We start from the raw sequence: 17,322 nt of genomic DNA on the forward strand, positions 1-17,322 counted from the left end.
TAGGAGGAGAGGGGTCAGGCAGAAGTAAAGGGAAGACAGAAATTGCAATCTTAATATTTTTAGCCTTTCTGTCAAAAGAGGGAGAGAAAAAGATATTAAAGAAAGTATAACCAGACTAGGAGGTAGGAGAACTAGGTTTTAATTTTAGCTCTTGACTTTTCACTTTAGTAATTTAGTAACTTTGAGCAAGTAGACTTGGCTTTCTGTGTTTAATTTTTGTTATCTGCACAATTAAGGGGTTATACTCATTTGAGTTTTAAAGATACTTTGTCATGTTATCAAAAGTACTGTATTTTATCAACTCAAAAGCATGTTATTCAAACTCCTGTAATAGTTTTGTATTAGCAGGTTTTGGGACACTGTCTTCATCCACTTTTTTTTTTTTTTTTTTTTTTTGAGACAGAGTCTGTCTGTGTTGCCTTAGGCTGGAGTGCAGTGACGGGATCATAGCTTGCTGCAACCTCAAACTTCTGGGCTTGAGTGATCCTCCTGCTTCAGCCTCCTCTCAAGTATAATAGCTGGGGCTATAGGCATGTGCCATCACGCCCAGCTAATTTTTGAAAATTTTTGTAGAGATGGGGCTTCACTATGTGGTCCAGGATGGCCTCAAACTCCTGGTCTCAAGGGATCCTCCCACCTCAGCCTCCCAAAGTGCCGGAATTACAGGTGCAAGCCATCACACCACCACACCTGGCTTGATCCACATTTTTGTTAAAGATTTAGATGAACACAGTTCAGATCTGTATTTAGCCAGAGTTTCTTAGGTGCCTGTTATGTGCCTGGCGTTATTTTAAGTGCTTTACATATGTTTTTCTTAGATAATTATCTATTTAATTTACTGATGATTTATCTGTTCTAGATAGTGTCTGGCACAGAATTCTTAGGGCCATCCACTTCATTGTACACTGTATCCTATCCCCTTTGGCTTCATCAATAGTCAAAGACATGGCCCTAATAATTATCTCCTCTCTTGCATCATCCATTTCTCACTCTGTCATTGGTGCATTATCATTCGCATTAAAAACTGCTGTATTTTCTTCCATCTTAAAACAACAGTAGCAGCAACAGCAGTGAACTACTGACCTACATTCCCATCCAGAGACCCACCTGTCTCTCTGTTCCTTTGTGCAGCAGTGTTCTTCTGAAGAGTTGTTTATGTTGTTTTCAGTTCATTTCTTCCCATGCTTTCTTGAACATACTGCACTTTTATCCCCACTATTCCTTTAGGGCAAAGCGCTGCAAAACTCCTGAAATCTTTTATGTCTCTTATAGGCCAGCATTCCTTTGTGAAACACTTTCTTACTTTGACTTCCAGGATGCTACTCCTAGAAGGAGGATGCTGGCTCCGCACTGTCTTCCCTAGTTCTAAAATGTTGGGTGTCTCAAGGTTTAGTCCTAGAAACTCTGTATTCACTCCCTAAAGGATCTTCTTTAGTTTCATGATTTTAAATACTGTCTGTATGCTACAAATTCCCAGATTTATTTTTCAGCCCTGACCTTCCTGCTAAATGTTGCTGATGCCCAGTTGCTTATTTAACATCTTCACTTGGATGTCCAATGGACATCTTAAACCTCATGTGTTCAACACTGAATTCCTGATCTCCATCCCACCCTCAACCTACAACTCCATCTTTTCACAAGCAAGCTATTAGGTTAAGTATGAAATGTCTGATTTCCTTAAGTACTAAGTTTGACAGTTGATATTGCTGACATTTCACTTTGACACTTCTTTTTTACTTTTTTTAAATTGTGAAGATACATCCTCATACTTTCAAACACGTGTTTTGGCTTGTGATTATCTTTCGGATTTTTTTTAGAGCAGTTTTTGTGAAACCATCGATATGTCAAATATTCATATTATTTTTTAATATGAGTTCCATCGTGTAACCATTGCAGTGCAGATAGCTTGAAATATCAACAAAGCATTTGGGAAAGATGTGGCTAATGAATGTACAGTAAATCGATGGTTTGAGAAGTTCTGTTCTGGTGATTTTAATCTTGAAAGTGAGCCATGTGGGCAACCTGAGACCAAGGTGGATAATGATGAGCTGAAAGCTGTAGTGGAAGTGAATCCATCTCAACCTATACGTGAATTAGCAGCAAGGTTTGACGTTACTATTCCAACAATATTGGACCAATAGAAACAAATGGGCAACGTAAAGAAGCTGGATAGATGGGTTCCCCGTGATTTAAATGAGCGTCAGACAAGAAATTATCTCGAAGCTTGCCTTTCTTTGCTGTCACAACATAAGCGCAAACCATTTCAACACCATATTATTACATGTGATGAAAAATGGATTGTTTTTGACAATCGCAAGCAATTGGCACAATGGTTGTATAAAGATGAAGTGCCAAAAAAACAGTCCAAAACCGAATATTCATCAAAAAAAGCTAATGGTGTCTTGTGGTGCAGCACCAGTATTATCCACTATAGCTTCATGAAAACTGGTCAGTTGATTACAGCAGATGTCTACTGCAACCAATTAGACAAAATGATGAGGCTCCTTGCAATTAAGCAGCCAAGATTGGTCAATAGAGACAGGCCAATCTTCTTGTAAGACAACGCTGCTCAAGCTACAGAAGCTGGACTTGGAATCTCTTTTATCCACTGTATTCACCAGACCCTGCACCAACTGACGACCACTTCTTCCATGCTTTGGACCACTTCCTGCAAGGAAAACTATTCAATTCTCAACAAGCTGTGGAAAACACCTTTGGCGATTTCATTGACAGACGCTCTCCAGGTTTCTTTGCTGCTGGCATAAACAAGCTACTGTTAAGATGGCAAACTGTATCAATAGTTTAGGCCTGCGGACTGGTCCACAGCCTGTTAGGAACCTGTCGGCAGCTGCTCCCCATTGCTTGCATCACCGCCAGAGCTCTGCCTCCACCCCCTCTACCCTCTACTGGCTGTGGAAAAATTGTCTTCCATGAAACCGGTCCCTGGTGCCATTAAGGTTGGGGACCAGACTTAGAATGTGAAAGTTAATAAGGATAAGGTGTGTAATTTTTGCTGGGCTCAAAGAAGTGTTTTTCAAGTACAGTTTGTAGAGACGTGGAAAATAGTAGCGTATTTTTGACTGAATATGAGTTAACAGCATGATAGAACTACTCGAAAACCTACTGTGATCTTAAATTTGGTTATTACAATAGTGATAGCAAACATGTAGCACCTATTACATGTTGGGCATTGTTCTAGGCACTTACACAGATTAGCCCATTCAATCAGAGTAATACTCCTATGGCGTAGATAGGATTATTATCCCAGTTTTACAGATCTTAGCAAACTGAGGCACAGGGAGTACAGTACATGGACCTCTAGATCAAATAACGAGCCAGTCACAGGGAGTGACCGGAGTGGTGAAAGGTTAAAAAACCAAGGTCTGGGGAGTGGTTGAAAGAATTAAGGGTTCTTACTAGAAAAAGGGATTTTGCAGCTCATGATGGCTGTTCTGAAATTTAACAGGTTGTTTAATGGAAGAGATTCTATGGTGCAAAATTAGGTCCAGTAGGGAAAAGTTACAGAGAGATAAGTATGAGGAAGACCTTTTTAGTAGTTTGATGGATGATTTTGAAGATGGAATGGGACACCTTTTGAGTTTTCTGTGCTGGAAGAATTTAAATCAAAATCAAGGTTGAATGACCATTTTGGAGGAGGTTCTTGCACGTGGCACTATTAAGGGACTACTGAGTCTCACAGGTTTCTGGGTAGCTTCTCTCACTGGATCTCTGCCTGTGCTCTGACCCTCTTCCCTTTACTGTGTTCATTAAGTATGTATAATAAATCAGAATGTAGATTAGGAAGATGAGAGGTCTAATTCTATTGCCAGTTTGGGGAGATACTACATAAAGTTTTAAAATCACAAGATTTTACAATCCTATTAAAAATTGAAATGAGGACTAGATTATTCTGGGTAATTGTATTAAGCAGTTAGGGTTAGATCATCAAAGTGTTGATTGGTTATTGGGCCTAGGAAAAACTCCTTTTAACGTATATGAGAGGTTATCATAAATTTTGTTAATTTATTAACAATATTGAAAACCTCTTTTATTGAGATATAATTCATCATAACATTCACCATTTTAAAGTATATGGCTCAGTGGTTTTTATTATATTTACAAGGTTATACAGCCATCAATACTATTTAATTCCAGAACATTGTCATCATCCAAGGATACCTCTATTTCTATTAGTAGTCACTCCTCATTTTACCCTCTCCCAGCCCTGGTAACCACCAAGCTTTCTGTCTCTATAGATTTACTTATTCTGAGTATTTCATATAAATGGAATCATACAATATGTGGCTTTTTGTGTCTGGCTTTTTTCACTTAGCATAATGTTTTCAAGGTTTATATATTAATTTCTTATACTTTGAACCAATAGGTCATTTCTTTTTGTGGCTGGATATTCTATTGTATGGATATACCACGTTTCGTTTGTTCATCAGTTTCCATTTTTTGGCTATTATGAACAATGCTACTGTGTACAAATACTTGTGTGAATATATGTTTTCAGTACTGTTGGATATATACCTGGGAGTAGAATTGCTGGGTCATACAGTAACTCTGTGTTTAGCTTTTTGAGGAACTGCCAAACTCATTTCCACAGCAGCTGTACCATTTTATATTCCCACCAGCAGTGTATGAAGTTCTAATTTCCTTACATCATAATTAACATTTATTATTTTCCCTTTTAGGGGGTTATAGCCATTCTAGTGAGAAAAGCTCTCATTTTAAAAAGTGTTAAATTTTGCAGCCTATAATCCTAGCATTTTGGGAGGCCAAGGCAGGAGGATCACTTGAGTCCAGGAGTGCGAGACCAGCCTGAGCAACATAGCAAGACCCTGACTCTACAAAAAATTTTAAAAATTAGCCAGGTGTGGTGGCATGTGCCTGTAATCTCGGGTACTTAGAAGGCTGAGGTGGGAGGATCCCTTGAGTCCAGGAGTTCGAGGTTACAGTGAAGTGGGATTGGACTACTGCACTCTAGTCTGGGTGGTAGAGCAAGATGCCATCTCTAAAAAATATTATAATAATAATTTTAAAAAGTGTTAAATTTTGCTATGTTGCATTCTAAATGATCAAACACAGGTAAGTTAACTCTTTAGATTAGTTGATTAGAGTATGATATAAATAAAGGCCAGGTTGTGGGTTTAACATGTGCTATGTTCACCTTCTATTACTGTAACAGGCCCAGATTTCTCACAAGTAAATGCTTTTGGTTACAAGGAAATTAGACTAAATCTTCCATCATTGGAAGAATAAGTCAGAGAGTATGTCCTGCTAATAAGCCAGTTAGCAAGATAACCTTGGCATAAAAACGTTTAATTGCTCTTATGTGTATATCTTTTCCTCTCCCCCATCCCTTTCTTTCATTTATTCATTTCTTGCCTCAGCCACTAAAGATTTGAGATGATTTTCATTAAGATTATATATTCTGGAATAATGATAAAATAGCTCGAAGAATAGGATCAGAACCAGAGAAAATATGAATGGAAAAAGGAAGTCAAGGAAACTTTACATAGAAAAATATCACAGGGCTAATATAATTGTGTTGTTGATTATCATGTTTGACTGTCAGCTTATCTAGCAAAGTTACTAAAAAGAAACATAGTCAATTACACATCTTAATTTCATACTTTTTCTCCCAACAAGCAAAGCTTTTTATAGCACTGTTAAAAAGTTTTATTTTAGGCGAGGCTTTATACAGTGGCACTAAACAGTGTAGAGTTTTCCTCACTAAAGCAGCGGTAGCATGAGTATAATTTTTAATTGTAATATACTAGTGTGGGGCTATAATCATATTTGTTGAACATTTGCGAATGTCTCTTGTTTATTTTATAGATATTATAACTCTAGGTATAATGATTATCTTTTTTCTTTAGTCATTTATTTCTTACATTTGTTTACTGTGTTTTCCAGAATACATACATTGAAGTGTGGGACAAGATATTTACTTAATTTCTGGTAAGTCAATGACTGTTTTAGAGAGTGAATTCATGAAATAATTGTACATCTATATTTTCAGTCATTTAAGATTTAAATTTTCATGACTGTAAGATACAAGACTGAGAAATTGTTTTTATTGTATAATGTTAAAAGAACAGACAGCTTTTCTGTAAACCTGTTTCTTTATAAAAGACAATATCCATAAATGTATGTTATCATTTCCTAAAGAATTGGGTTACTTTTATTGAATCAGATATTAATGTTTTCTTTCATGTAAAACAGTTATTTCAGCATGACCTAGTTTAAGATCCAAATGTTCAACATGATCCATTTAAGATATGAGTCAGATTATTAAGATCAATCTGAAATTTCATTACTCATCAGCTTTATTTTCCTGTCTCAATTATAGCTTTACTTTCCTTTCTCAATTATAACAAGGCTATTTCAAAGGCTAAACACAACATGCTTCATGAGGCAGACAGATGAAACCTTATAATTTTCACATTTAAATATGCAGCAAAGTTAACCATTAACAATCTACTCATTTTTGATATTAAAAAAATGACTCAATATAGTATTTATGTAGACTAAAACATTTAACTTGATAGCTGTGAAGAGAATAATACTGGATTATTTTTCCTTTCTAGTGTCAAAATTAAAGACTGGCTATGGCAATGAAGAAAGAGACTGAATTCGCCACTTTCACCTAATGAAAAATGATAGACAAAAATCAAACTTGTGGTGCGGGGCAGGATTCTATGCCCTATATGACTTGTCTGATTCACATACTCGAAGAATGGTTTGGTGTGGAGCAATTGGAGGACTACTTGAATTTTGCAAACTATCTCCTGTGGGTTTTTACACCACTAATACTTTTAATACTTCCTTACTTTACTATCTTTCTTCTCTACCTTACTATTATTTTCTTACACATTTATAAGAGAAAGAATGTATTAAAAGAAGCCTACTCTCATAATTTATGGGATGGTGCAAGGAAAACAGTGGCAACTGTGTGGGATGGACATGCAGCGGTTTGGCATGGTAAGCAAGGATACTTTGATCTCTGTGTTGCTATTCATGTGTGTAGCACCAAAATTACATTATTACTCTATTTTGTTTGAGAAGATACTCAAAAATATAATGGAAATGATATTTACTATTCCCTATTATCTATTTGTATGCATTGTGCATACGTATATGTCTTTCTTAAGATGATTTTTCCTAAACATACTAGTTTCCATTAAACAAAGAACCACACAGCACTGTAGACTATTGCTATAAGTTGAAGTATGAAAATTTATATTTAAAACACCTAAAGGAGGAGAGACTAATTAAAACTGTTTAGAAAACAGTTTTAAAATGCTTTATTTAGCATTTACTTCTGTTCAAAATAAATTTGACTTTACCAGAGATTTTTTTAATGAAATATTAAATAATAATGATATAACATTAAATGTAATTTGCATACCAAAATTTACCCATTTTGTGTTTAATTTATCCCAAAGTCAGTGTGTCTTTCTGAATAAATGAGATAGCAATAAATTTCTCTCCAAAATATTATTTTCTTTATTACTTGAGAGATTGTGATGCTGTATACTTAATGATTGGTAGTTTTTCTTCACTTGGCCATCATGGAAATTGCCCTTTAGTGGCCTATTTTCAAGGGCTTGATGATTTTCTCTACCAGTTTTTACTTCATTATTTCACCAATACCTTATTTATTGGTCTCTTTTTTTTAGACTATAGAAGCATACTGAAGATTCAATAGGCAGGTAACAAAGATTGCCTTCCTGTATTATGTTGTTGAGTATCAAAGTGGTTTCACAGAAAGACGTGGAAGAAAGCACAGGCTTTGAAATGAACATTTGAGGATATACATCACTGGTATATAAGGCTGTTATTAGCAGAGATCACCAACGACATGCTTGTTACGAGGCTAATGTGTTGTCATTTTAATACTACATCCGTATTTACATACCTACAAATCTTTTTTGAGCACTTACTCTGCCAGACATAATGTACATTAACTCCTTTAAACCTCGTAACATAATAGATAAATTCTATGTGCTATCTCCATTTTACCCATGAGGAAACTGAGGCACAGAGAGGTAGTTATTTGCCCAAGCTATAGTAGGAACCCAGAGCCAGGATACAACCCCAAACATCTGGCTCTTAAGTCCTGTGCTCTGTGCTGTGTAAGTCTGTCCCAGTTTGGGGATTCGAGGCCAAAAGTCATGGTATTCAGCAGGTATACAAACAGGAACCATATGCCTTTGATATATCGAATTCTTAATATTTACTCATTACAACTAAAGCCCCTGCCAATTAATACAACTCTCATAACCTCTTGTTGTTTTACATGAAGCAATACGATATTTTAGCACTCCACATGTACATGTCTGCAGAGATTGCATCTGTGTAGACCACTATTGTACGTTGTCTTTAAAACAGTGACACAGAAATTTAGTGGTGTCATTTATAGTACTTTTGAGAATATATATCTCCCTCCCATATATACATCCCCTATGTTTCAAGATATAGATTGTAAAGAATTTGAATTAATTTATATTTCAGGAGATATGGTTTATTTTAGATAAATTCAAGTGCTAAACTTATTTTATAGCAGAATATATAATTTTGAGCTATTTTAAAATATATACATATGGTTCAGAGGTAGTAAAATATATAGATCCTAGTCTGTTTTAATGTTATAACTTAATAATATTTTATTAGGGTAAGTGATACTTTTTTAAAAATTGATTTTTCTTTATCCTATTCTTTAGTGACATAAATAAAAAGGCATTTGTGTGCATATTTGGATTTTGTATTGGTGTCAGATCAGTATTAATTTGTTTTTTTTTAAAGAATCTGTATAGGAATTTAAGAGACAGGGCCTTGCTATGTTGCCCAGGCTGGCCACATACTTCTAGACTCAAGTGATCCTCCCACCTCAGCCTCTCAAGTAGCTGGGATTACAGGCACACGCTATTTTAATAATAAAAACGTTCACTGTAGAAAGTATAGCAAAACTATAAGGAAAAATATAAGGAAGAGAATAATCACCTAAAATTTATCATACAAACAAATTTTGTTAAAATTATGGTCTGTTTATCATTTTTATGTATGTGTGGTAGACTAGTATTTGTCATGTCACTAAGCCGTCTTTATAAATAAGACTTTTAATGATGGCATGAAATTTTATTCCCATAAGTAATTTAATTAGTTACTTATTATTGAACAGTAATTTGTTTATAATTTTTAAACTATTTTAAATAAATACCTTTGTACAGGAATCTATCCAATGTTTTCTATTTTGAAGTTAAATTTAACCCTCATACTGTGTATAAGTGCTCTATGATTTTTCAAAAAATTCTGTGGTTCATAATGTGCTGTGCAACATATTGCCTACACTACATCAAGAAACATTAATTTGATGTTTCTTAGGTAACTACATTTCTAGGTAGTTTGCTTGATGATGGGTCAATGCAGTCATTATCCTCATTGGATAATCCTCAAAGTTGCTTACAACCTTTAAACTATAAAAATTTTGGCTCATTTTTCAAAAGACATTATTTCTGGAAAATATGAATAGCATTTTAAAAAGCTGGACTCTTAATATTTAGTGATTTCCCCTGAAAATTAATATGATCAGGAAAAGTCCTCAATAAGATATCTAGGTGTTTTTGAGAGAAGTAAAAACTTCTCATTTTAGCACAACTGTAAAGGTAATTGGTGCCATAACTTTTACTTCAGAGAAATAAGGAATATTTTATTGTGGGACTTTTACTTGCCTGTTTTATCTTGTTTTAGTGTGTGTGTGTTACTCTGGTTTTGTTTTTGTTTTCCAAGGGAATTCAATTTACTTCATTATCTGAAAATAATGCTTATGCATACTTACCACCAACATTTTAACATCAATTTATTGGCAACATAAAATTTTGGGGAAATGCAGTGGTTTGATTAATTAGGTAGTCTGATCATATGATTTCTTATTTATATTATATGAGTTACTGATCTTAAAAATAGACCACAATAGCACAAACTCTAAACTTTATTTTACATAATATTTTATTATTTTTTAAAGAAATGGATATATTCACTTTTAGTGAATGTGGTTTAATGTAGGTTAAACCATATGTGGCAAAGTCGTTTTTTGGAAAATTAAATTAGGGTATCAAGGCAACATCCCTCTACTTAAGTTAGGTAAGAGTTTCCTTTTTTTTTTTTTTAATTTTTATTTCAGGGTATTATGAAGGTACAAACGTTTTGATTACATTTTATGTCTTTGCCTCACCCAAGCGAGGGTTAGAGGCATGCTCTTCCCCTCTACAATGCTCACCTTGTCCTTCAGTTGTGAGTTTACCCCCCATCCCCCTAATCCCTGGAGAATATTACTGCCATGTGAGCACCATAGTGTTAATCAGTTAGTGCCAATTTGATGGCGAGTACAAGTGGAGCCCGTTCTTCCGATCTTGTGATACCTCACTTTGGATAATGGGCTTAAGTTCAATCCAGGAAAATATAAGAGGTGCTAGATCACTGTCATTTCTAATAACTGAGTAGTATTCCATGGTATACATATACCAAAGTTTAATAATCCACTCATGAATTGATGGTCATTTGGGTTGTTTCCACATCCTTGCAATAGTGAATTGTGCTGCCATAAACATTTGGGTGCAGACGTCTTTATTATAGAATGTACTTTGCTCTTTTGGGTAGATGCCTAATAGTGCTACTGCTGGATCGAATGGTATTTCTATTTTTAGCTCTTTGAGGCATCTTCAAATTCTTTTCCACAGAGGTTGCACTAATTTGCAGTCCCACCAGCAGTGTAAGAGTGTTCCTGTCTCTCTACATCCTCACCAGCATTTGTTGTTTTGGGATTTTTTGATAGAGGCCAATCTCACTGGGTTAGGTGATATCTCATTGTGGTTTTGATTTGCATTTCTCTAATGATTAGAGATGCAAAGAGTTTCCTTTTATTTCTGTCCTTCATACAGTGAAGGACTCAGACTGCCTGAGGTCAAAACCAGGCTCTCCCCAGTTACTGGCTGGGTGACCTTGGGCAAGTTACTTAGCTTTTCTTTCTTCCTTCCCTCCCTTCCCTTCCCTTCTCTTCCCTTCCCCTTATGCAAGAATTATGATTTTTTAAAAATTCAGTTTGAATAAAATCTAGATTTACAGAAAAGTTGCAAAAATAGTTCCAAGAGTTCCCATACTTCCTCTAGCTTCCCCTTATGTTAACATCTTAGGTATAGCCATTGTAAAATTTTCAAATTCACTATTGTATGATTGTATACAATGGTACCGTACTGTTAACTACAGATTCATCTCAAATTTTACAGTTTTCCCACCAGTGTTCTTTTTTTGCGTTTATTTGTCATGTTTTCTCCAGTCTGTATTTATCTGTCTGTTTGTCTATCTATCCGTCCATCCGTCCATCCATCCCATGACTTTGGCTCTTCTGAAGAGTACTGGTCAGTTATTTTATAGATTATCTCTCACTTTAGATTTGATGTTTTCCATAATTAGATTGAGGTTATGCATTTTTTACAAGAATACCACAAAAATGTTGATGTGTTCTTCTCAGTGCATTATAGCAGAGGATTCATGATACTGATGTTTCTTACTACTGGTGGTATTAACTTTGATCATTTGATTAAGGAGGTATCAGGTTTCTCTATTGTAAAGGTACTATTTTTTTTTATATTGTAACTTATAAATGTGTAGGGGAAACAACTTTAAAACTATGTAAATAAGCTTCTCAGACAAGATACTTAACTTTTCTGAACCTCATTTTCTTCTATAAAGTGGGTTATTACAAGGATTCAGTAAAATTTCATGTAAAGCATTTAGCATAATTTCTATTACATGCTAAGTTTCAATAAATGTTAGGTATTGTAATTATAGAGCATCTTCAATAATTTGGAAGGTACTAAAATATATCTTCTGTCTCTTGATTATTCTTATTAAGTATTCAAAATACAGATTTAGATTATCTAAGTTTTGACTATTATTACTAGCAAGAAATGCATTCTGCCATCCAGTACACTTACATATGTACATACTGTGTCATGAAAAGTATCCAGTTGACCCTTGAACAACAGAGGGTCAGGGTCCCTGTGTAGTCAAAATCTGTGTATAACTTTTTTTTTTTTTTTTTGAGACAGAGTCTCACTCTTGCCCGGGCTAGAATGCCGTGGTGTCAGCCTAGCTTACAGCAACCTCAAACTCCTGGGCTCAAGCAATCCTTCTGCCTCAGCCTCCCGAGTAGGTGGGACTACAGACATGCGCCACCATGCCTGGCTAATTTTTTCTATATATTTTTAGTTATCCAGCTAATTTCTTTCTACTTTTAGTAGAGACAGGGTCTCTGGACTTGCTCAGGCTGGTCTAGAACTCCTGACCTTGAGTGATCCTTCCGCCTCGGCCTCCCAGAGTGCTAGGATTACAGGCGTGAGCCACTAGACCCGGCCTGTGTATAACTTTTGATTCCCCCAAAACTTTACCGCTAATAGCCTCTTGTTGCTTGGAAGCCTTACCAATAATATAAACAATTGATTAACATATTTTGTACATTGTATTTATCATATACTGTCTTCTTATAATAAAGTAAGCTAGAGAAGAGAAAATGTTAAGAAAATCATAATGAAGAGAAAATATATTTACTATTCATTAAGTGGAAGTGGGTCATCATAAAGGTCTTCAGTCTCCTTGTCTTCACATTGAGTAGGCTGAGGAAGAGGAGAGGTTGATCTTGGCTGTCTTGGGTGGCAGAGGTGAAAGAAGATCCTAATAGAAGTGGACTCGCACAGTTCAAAACTGGGTTGTTTAAGGGTCAACTTGAAAATCACGGATGTAGGTTAGCATGTATAGTTGTCCCTGGTATCTTTGGGAATTGGTTCTGGGATCTCCCATAGATTTGGGATGGATGTTAGGGTCCCTCATGTATTAATAAAAATGGCATAGTGTTTGTATATGACCTACACACATGCTTCTATATACTTTAAATCATATCTAGATTACTTAATAATACCTAATACAATGTAAATGCTATGTAAATAGTTATACTGCATTGTTTAGGGAGTAATGACAAAAAAAGTCTGTACATGTTCAGTACAGATATAATTTTTTTTCCAAATATTTTTGATCCTCGGTTGAATCCACAGACGCGGAACCATGGATATGGAGGGCTGACTATACATACCTGTAGCTGGATGTGTGGTATGCAGCAAGAATACAGATTTTAAAGTTAGGCAAATGTGGATTTGCATCCTGGCTCTTCTGCGTGGCGTTGGTTGGGGCATGTGGGTTTTTCACACTTAAATTTCTTCATCTGTGGAAGGTTTTTGTGAGGGTTTTGTGATAATTCTTAAGTGTCCAATACTTGTGTATCTGCTATAATTATGGGGCATTTGTGTTTCCTGATCACTCACACCCTTAGGCCATTTTTAAGGTGGATTTTTTTCTTACTAATTTATTATTTGGGGGACTGGAAGATGAATCATTTGTGGGTGAGGTACTGTTACCAGCCTGGGCTCTTGGGCTACATGATAGAAATTAACAAGAGAACCGAACAGGAGTCACAGGCACGGCTTTATTGGGAGACAGCACAAAGGAAAAAGTCCTCAGCCTGGCCCCCTGAGGGGAGTTTAGGGAGAGTTTCTTTAAGGATGCTTTAGGTGGCAAAAGGGTGATTTGTAAGCGTGTATATAGGTGGAGATTTTTTGCGCCTGCACAGTTTTATTACATGCTTCTTTGTGCATTGTATATCTCATTAGCATGGTAAATCTCCAACCCTGGGCATAATTTTTAGCATTAAAATGAGATTATAATAAGGAAAAAGTCAGGATAAGGTCAGTATGGGGGTCTATTCTGGCTTAAGGAGGATAGGTTTGGTGGTGTCTTATCAACTTACTTCAGTTCTTGTTCCAGTGGTCCTGAAACAATACAAGACAAGTGGTTTAGCCCTTTCCTTATATGGGCACGGGCTGCATTCTGCCAATTAGGAAACTTTAGCAGTTAATCAGGCCAGATTATGTGGACTTCCATAGTCAGTGGTGAGAGACCTGACCAAGTCCTGTCCTTATGCTGTCTCAGTATTATGAGCTGTGAACCTGGAAATGTAAACAGAAGACAGGTTATGAAGAATCTTTAATGCTATGCTTAGGAATTGGGACTTTATCATGTAGATATTTTTTAGTTTTATTTGCTGTCCTGAGGAAGATCCAAAAGGGCGGCATCCTTGTTAATTTTCCATAATGTGTAGGTATATAGGCTAAAAAATGGATTTTTGGTGACAAATTTAGAAGGGATCTATCTCTTGGGAGATTATCATTATCTGAATTCATGATACTGATGTCTAAAGCCAGAAAGCAATTAACTCATTTACATAATAAATTTTTGCCATGGAGAGGAACTACTTGTGTTCCATGTGACTTTCAAATCCTTTCTCTGCAGTCTAAGTTACATGAGAAGCCGAAAAATCAGGAAATGCTTAGTGAGTATGGGATCAGAGCAGGGGTGATGAGTAAGTTTGTACTTACTCAATGGTATCAAATAGGAGAACCATGTTCATCACAGAATAGGGCTGTTCTTGTTAATGGGACCAAGTAAAATCTGCAGATTGAGGTTTTTTAAGTGGTCAGTGGTCAGATGCACAGTAGCAGTAATTGCCTTTATGCCTGCTTTCTCTGAGCCTCTCTGCTCATCAGATTCCCCTAGGGTTGGTGTACTAGAGGCAGGAGTTGACAGGGCTGCACTTCGAAACTGACACTGGGAAGGGGAAGGGAGTGATAGACTTGGGAGAGTTTTTGGAGATGAAGGCACAGAACTTGATGACAAAGCGAGTATAGAGTCTAAGGGAGGAGGAGTTAAAATGCAGTGAGATTTCTACTGCTGAACAGGGAAACATGGGACAGGCAGTAATCCAAGTAAAGGCAGCTACATGAGCAGAAGCACAAAGGTGGAAAAGTATACTCTGGAGCCACAGTTAATTCATATCATACATGAAAATCTAATGTGACTTGATAGGCAATTGGGACTTAAGGGGCCTTAAAAATGTCGGACTAGTGTGGTAATGCACTAATGCTTTCTCAGCAGGGAGCCGGTATGATCAAGTTTGCTTTAAGAGTGACACATTTAAATAATATTTGGGTTTAATGTTTACTGGTAAAATCAGTTTACCAATTTAATGTTAATTCAATTAATGTAAACTGAGTTTAATGTTATGGTAAACTCAGTTTTTTCAATTATGGATTAATTGATTTTTTCTGCTTTCAACCAGGTAATTTCGTATTATGTATCTAATCTTTAGCTCTCATTCAAATTTATAGACTTTCTGTTTGCCTCTTTTTTAATTTTTCCATCTCTGTGCTGAAATTCTTAATCTGATTTTGCATGTATGCATCTTTTCCATTAGATCCTTTAATTATTAATCAAAGTTATTTTATAGTTCCCATCTGATTTTCATCATTTGGGTCTGGTTCTGTTGATTGCTTTATCTCTTGATAATGGATTTTTTTTTCCTTGCTGTTTTCTATGTCTCATCATTTTTTATTGACTTCTAGGCATTGCTTATAAAAAAAACAATAGTGATTGAGGTAAATAGTATTTATAACTGAAAATTAACACTCCCGTCAGGCCATTAGCGGTCATCAGTTGGGGGTTGTTTCAGTCTCTTGAGTAGTTGAAGTGAGTTTGGGTTTTAGTGTTGCTGTAGTTACCTTTAGTTCAGCACAGACTTGAAACTCCTACTATTATTTTGTGCACAGTATAGGGCCTGGAGTACCAGAGGGTTTTTCTTGGTGTTTCTGCTCTACCCTCAGTCCTGTATGCCTCTGCCATAGAAGGGGTCTCTTTTCGTGCTCCTGCCCCAACTCTAAGAAGGTTCACCTTTGCTTATAACTGCATGTGAGGGTGCAGTGGGAACTGGGGTTGGGGGGTTACTTTTCAGTGTTCCTGGTTTGGCTACAATCTTATTAGACTCCACATTCTTGGGGCTCAGGAGTGAGGCTTTTCAGCATTCCTTTCTTCCCTGTAGCGGGCAAACTTTGTCTTGTATAGGTGGGGGTTTTGTGATGGGAGCAAGTTTGCTGCCCTTCCTTCCAGCAGTAGATCTCTACTTCATGTCATTTTGGGACCCTGGGCCTAAGGGATTTCCTTTTGCCTCCCTACAGCAGATATTTTGCTTCTACCCCTTCCCTAGGAATAGTAGACTTTTGCCTGATGGTGGGATGATGGAGGAGTGTGTGTGTGTGTGTGTGGGGGGGGGGTTGGCAGTGGAGTTCTGTCCCTCCCAGCATCAGATGCATATGCCCTTTTCTTAGAGGGGGTGGAAAGGTCTCCTGCACCTCTCCTGGTATATGACAGGTTTTGCTTTTATGAGAGAGACTTCCAGGAAATGAGTGGGGTTTTGTTCTCTCAACCACTATCAGAGGCTGTCTTTGTTCTCCTGCCCTAATTTTTCCTGTGAGGCTTGTGGAGGAGAGTTGGAGAATGAGTGTGTCTGAGGCTCCCAGGGATTCTACACTCAATGCTAACCCACACTTGGCCTTGAAGTATTTGTTGACATTTCAGGTCTTTCCTTATTCACTTTTATGGCATCTGCCTCTTCCTCCGATACTCAGTTTTTGTCTTTCCTTAGAGGACCTTGTCACCCTTTGGAATTTAGTTTACCTGTTTGCTTGTGATCTCTGCTCTCTGACGTGCTCAAAAAAAGTTAGGATTTTGTAGACTGTCTTTTTCTCATCTTTGGGGTAGGAGTAATGTTCTCTTGTGGTTGCAGAGTTTATTTTAGTTTCCTCCTTTTCTATATTTTTAACCCCCTCCTCCAACAGCTCAAAACCTGGGTCATATCATCCTTAATATGTAGACTTGTTTGATCAATTCCCCTGTATGTAACTAATCTCCCATCATTGCCACCATCTCCTACCACTCATGGGTACCCTCTTTTCCCAACTTGTGCTCCAACATCCTGGACCAGGCTACTACCCTGCATGGTATTAGCCCTCCCCACCTGCTCAGGCTCTGGTGCCTCACACCAGGCCACCTCTCCACACAGGTGCCTGCTTTGCTCTGGTCCACCTTAATGGCTGTAGGACTGATTTGTTCATGAAAGAGAAGGAGAAAGAGGGAAGAAAGGAGAAAAGGGGAAGGGAACCAGGAAGATTCATGTACTTTTGCAAGAAAAGACAGAGCTTCTGAGTTACTGACCATCCTTTAGTGTAAATAAACTTATAAATGTATTTTAAATATCTGCATTTTGTTTTTCAAACAGGTTATGAAGTTCATGGAATGGAAAAAATACCAGAAGGACCAGCACTTATAATTTTTTATCATGGAGCTATTCCCATAGATTTTTACTACTTCATG

At 36.7% G+C, this 17,322-nt stretch overlaps 1 protein-coding gene across 1 annotated transcript in view; it reads left to right on the forward strand.

Moving 5' to 3' along the window:
- The window catches only part of TMEM68 (transmembrane protein 68), a 37,099-nt gene that overhangs the window by 1,976 nt on the left and 17,801 nt on the right, over positions 1-17,322 (forward strand). The window contains exons 2-4 of the mRNA XM_012661457.1: positions 5,923-5,967; positions 6,597-6,990; positions 17,228-17,322. Of these exons, the coding sequence (XP_012516911.1) occupies positions 6,666-6,990; positions 17,228-17,322 (420 nt within the window). The 5' untranslated portion in view covers positions 5,923-5,967; positions 6,597-6,665. The remainder of the gene's footprint in view (positions 1-5,922; positions 5,968-6,596; positions 6,991-17,227) is intronic.

Source organism: Propithecus coquereli, unplaced genomic scaffold (genome assembly GCF_000956105.1).
Source record: "Propithecus coquereli isolate 6110/MARCELLA unplaced genomic scaffold, Pcoq_1.0 Scaffold71, whole genome shotgun sequence".
Classification (NCBI taxonomy): Eukaryota; Metazoa; Chordata; class Mammalia; order Primates; family Indriidae; genus Propithecus; species Propithecus coquereli.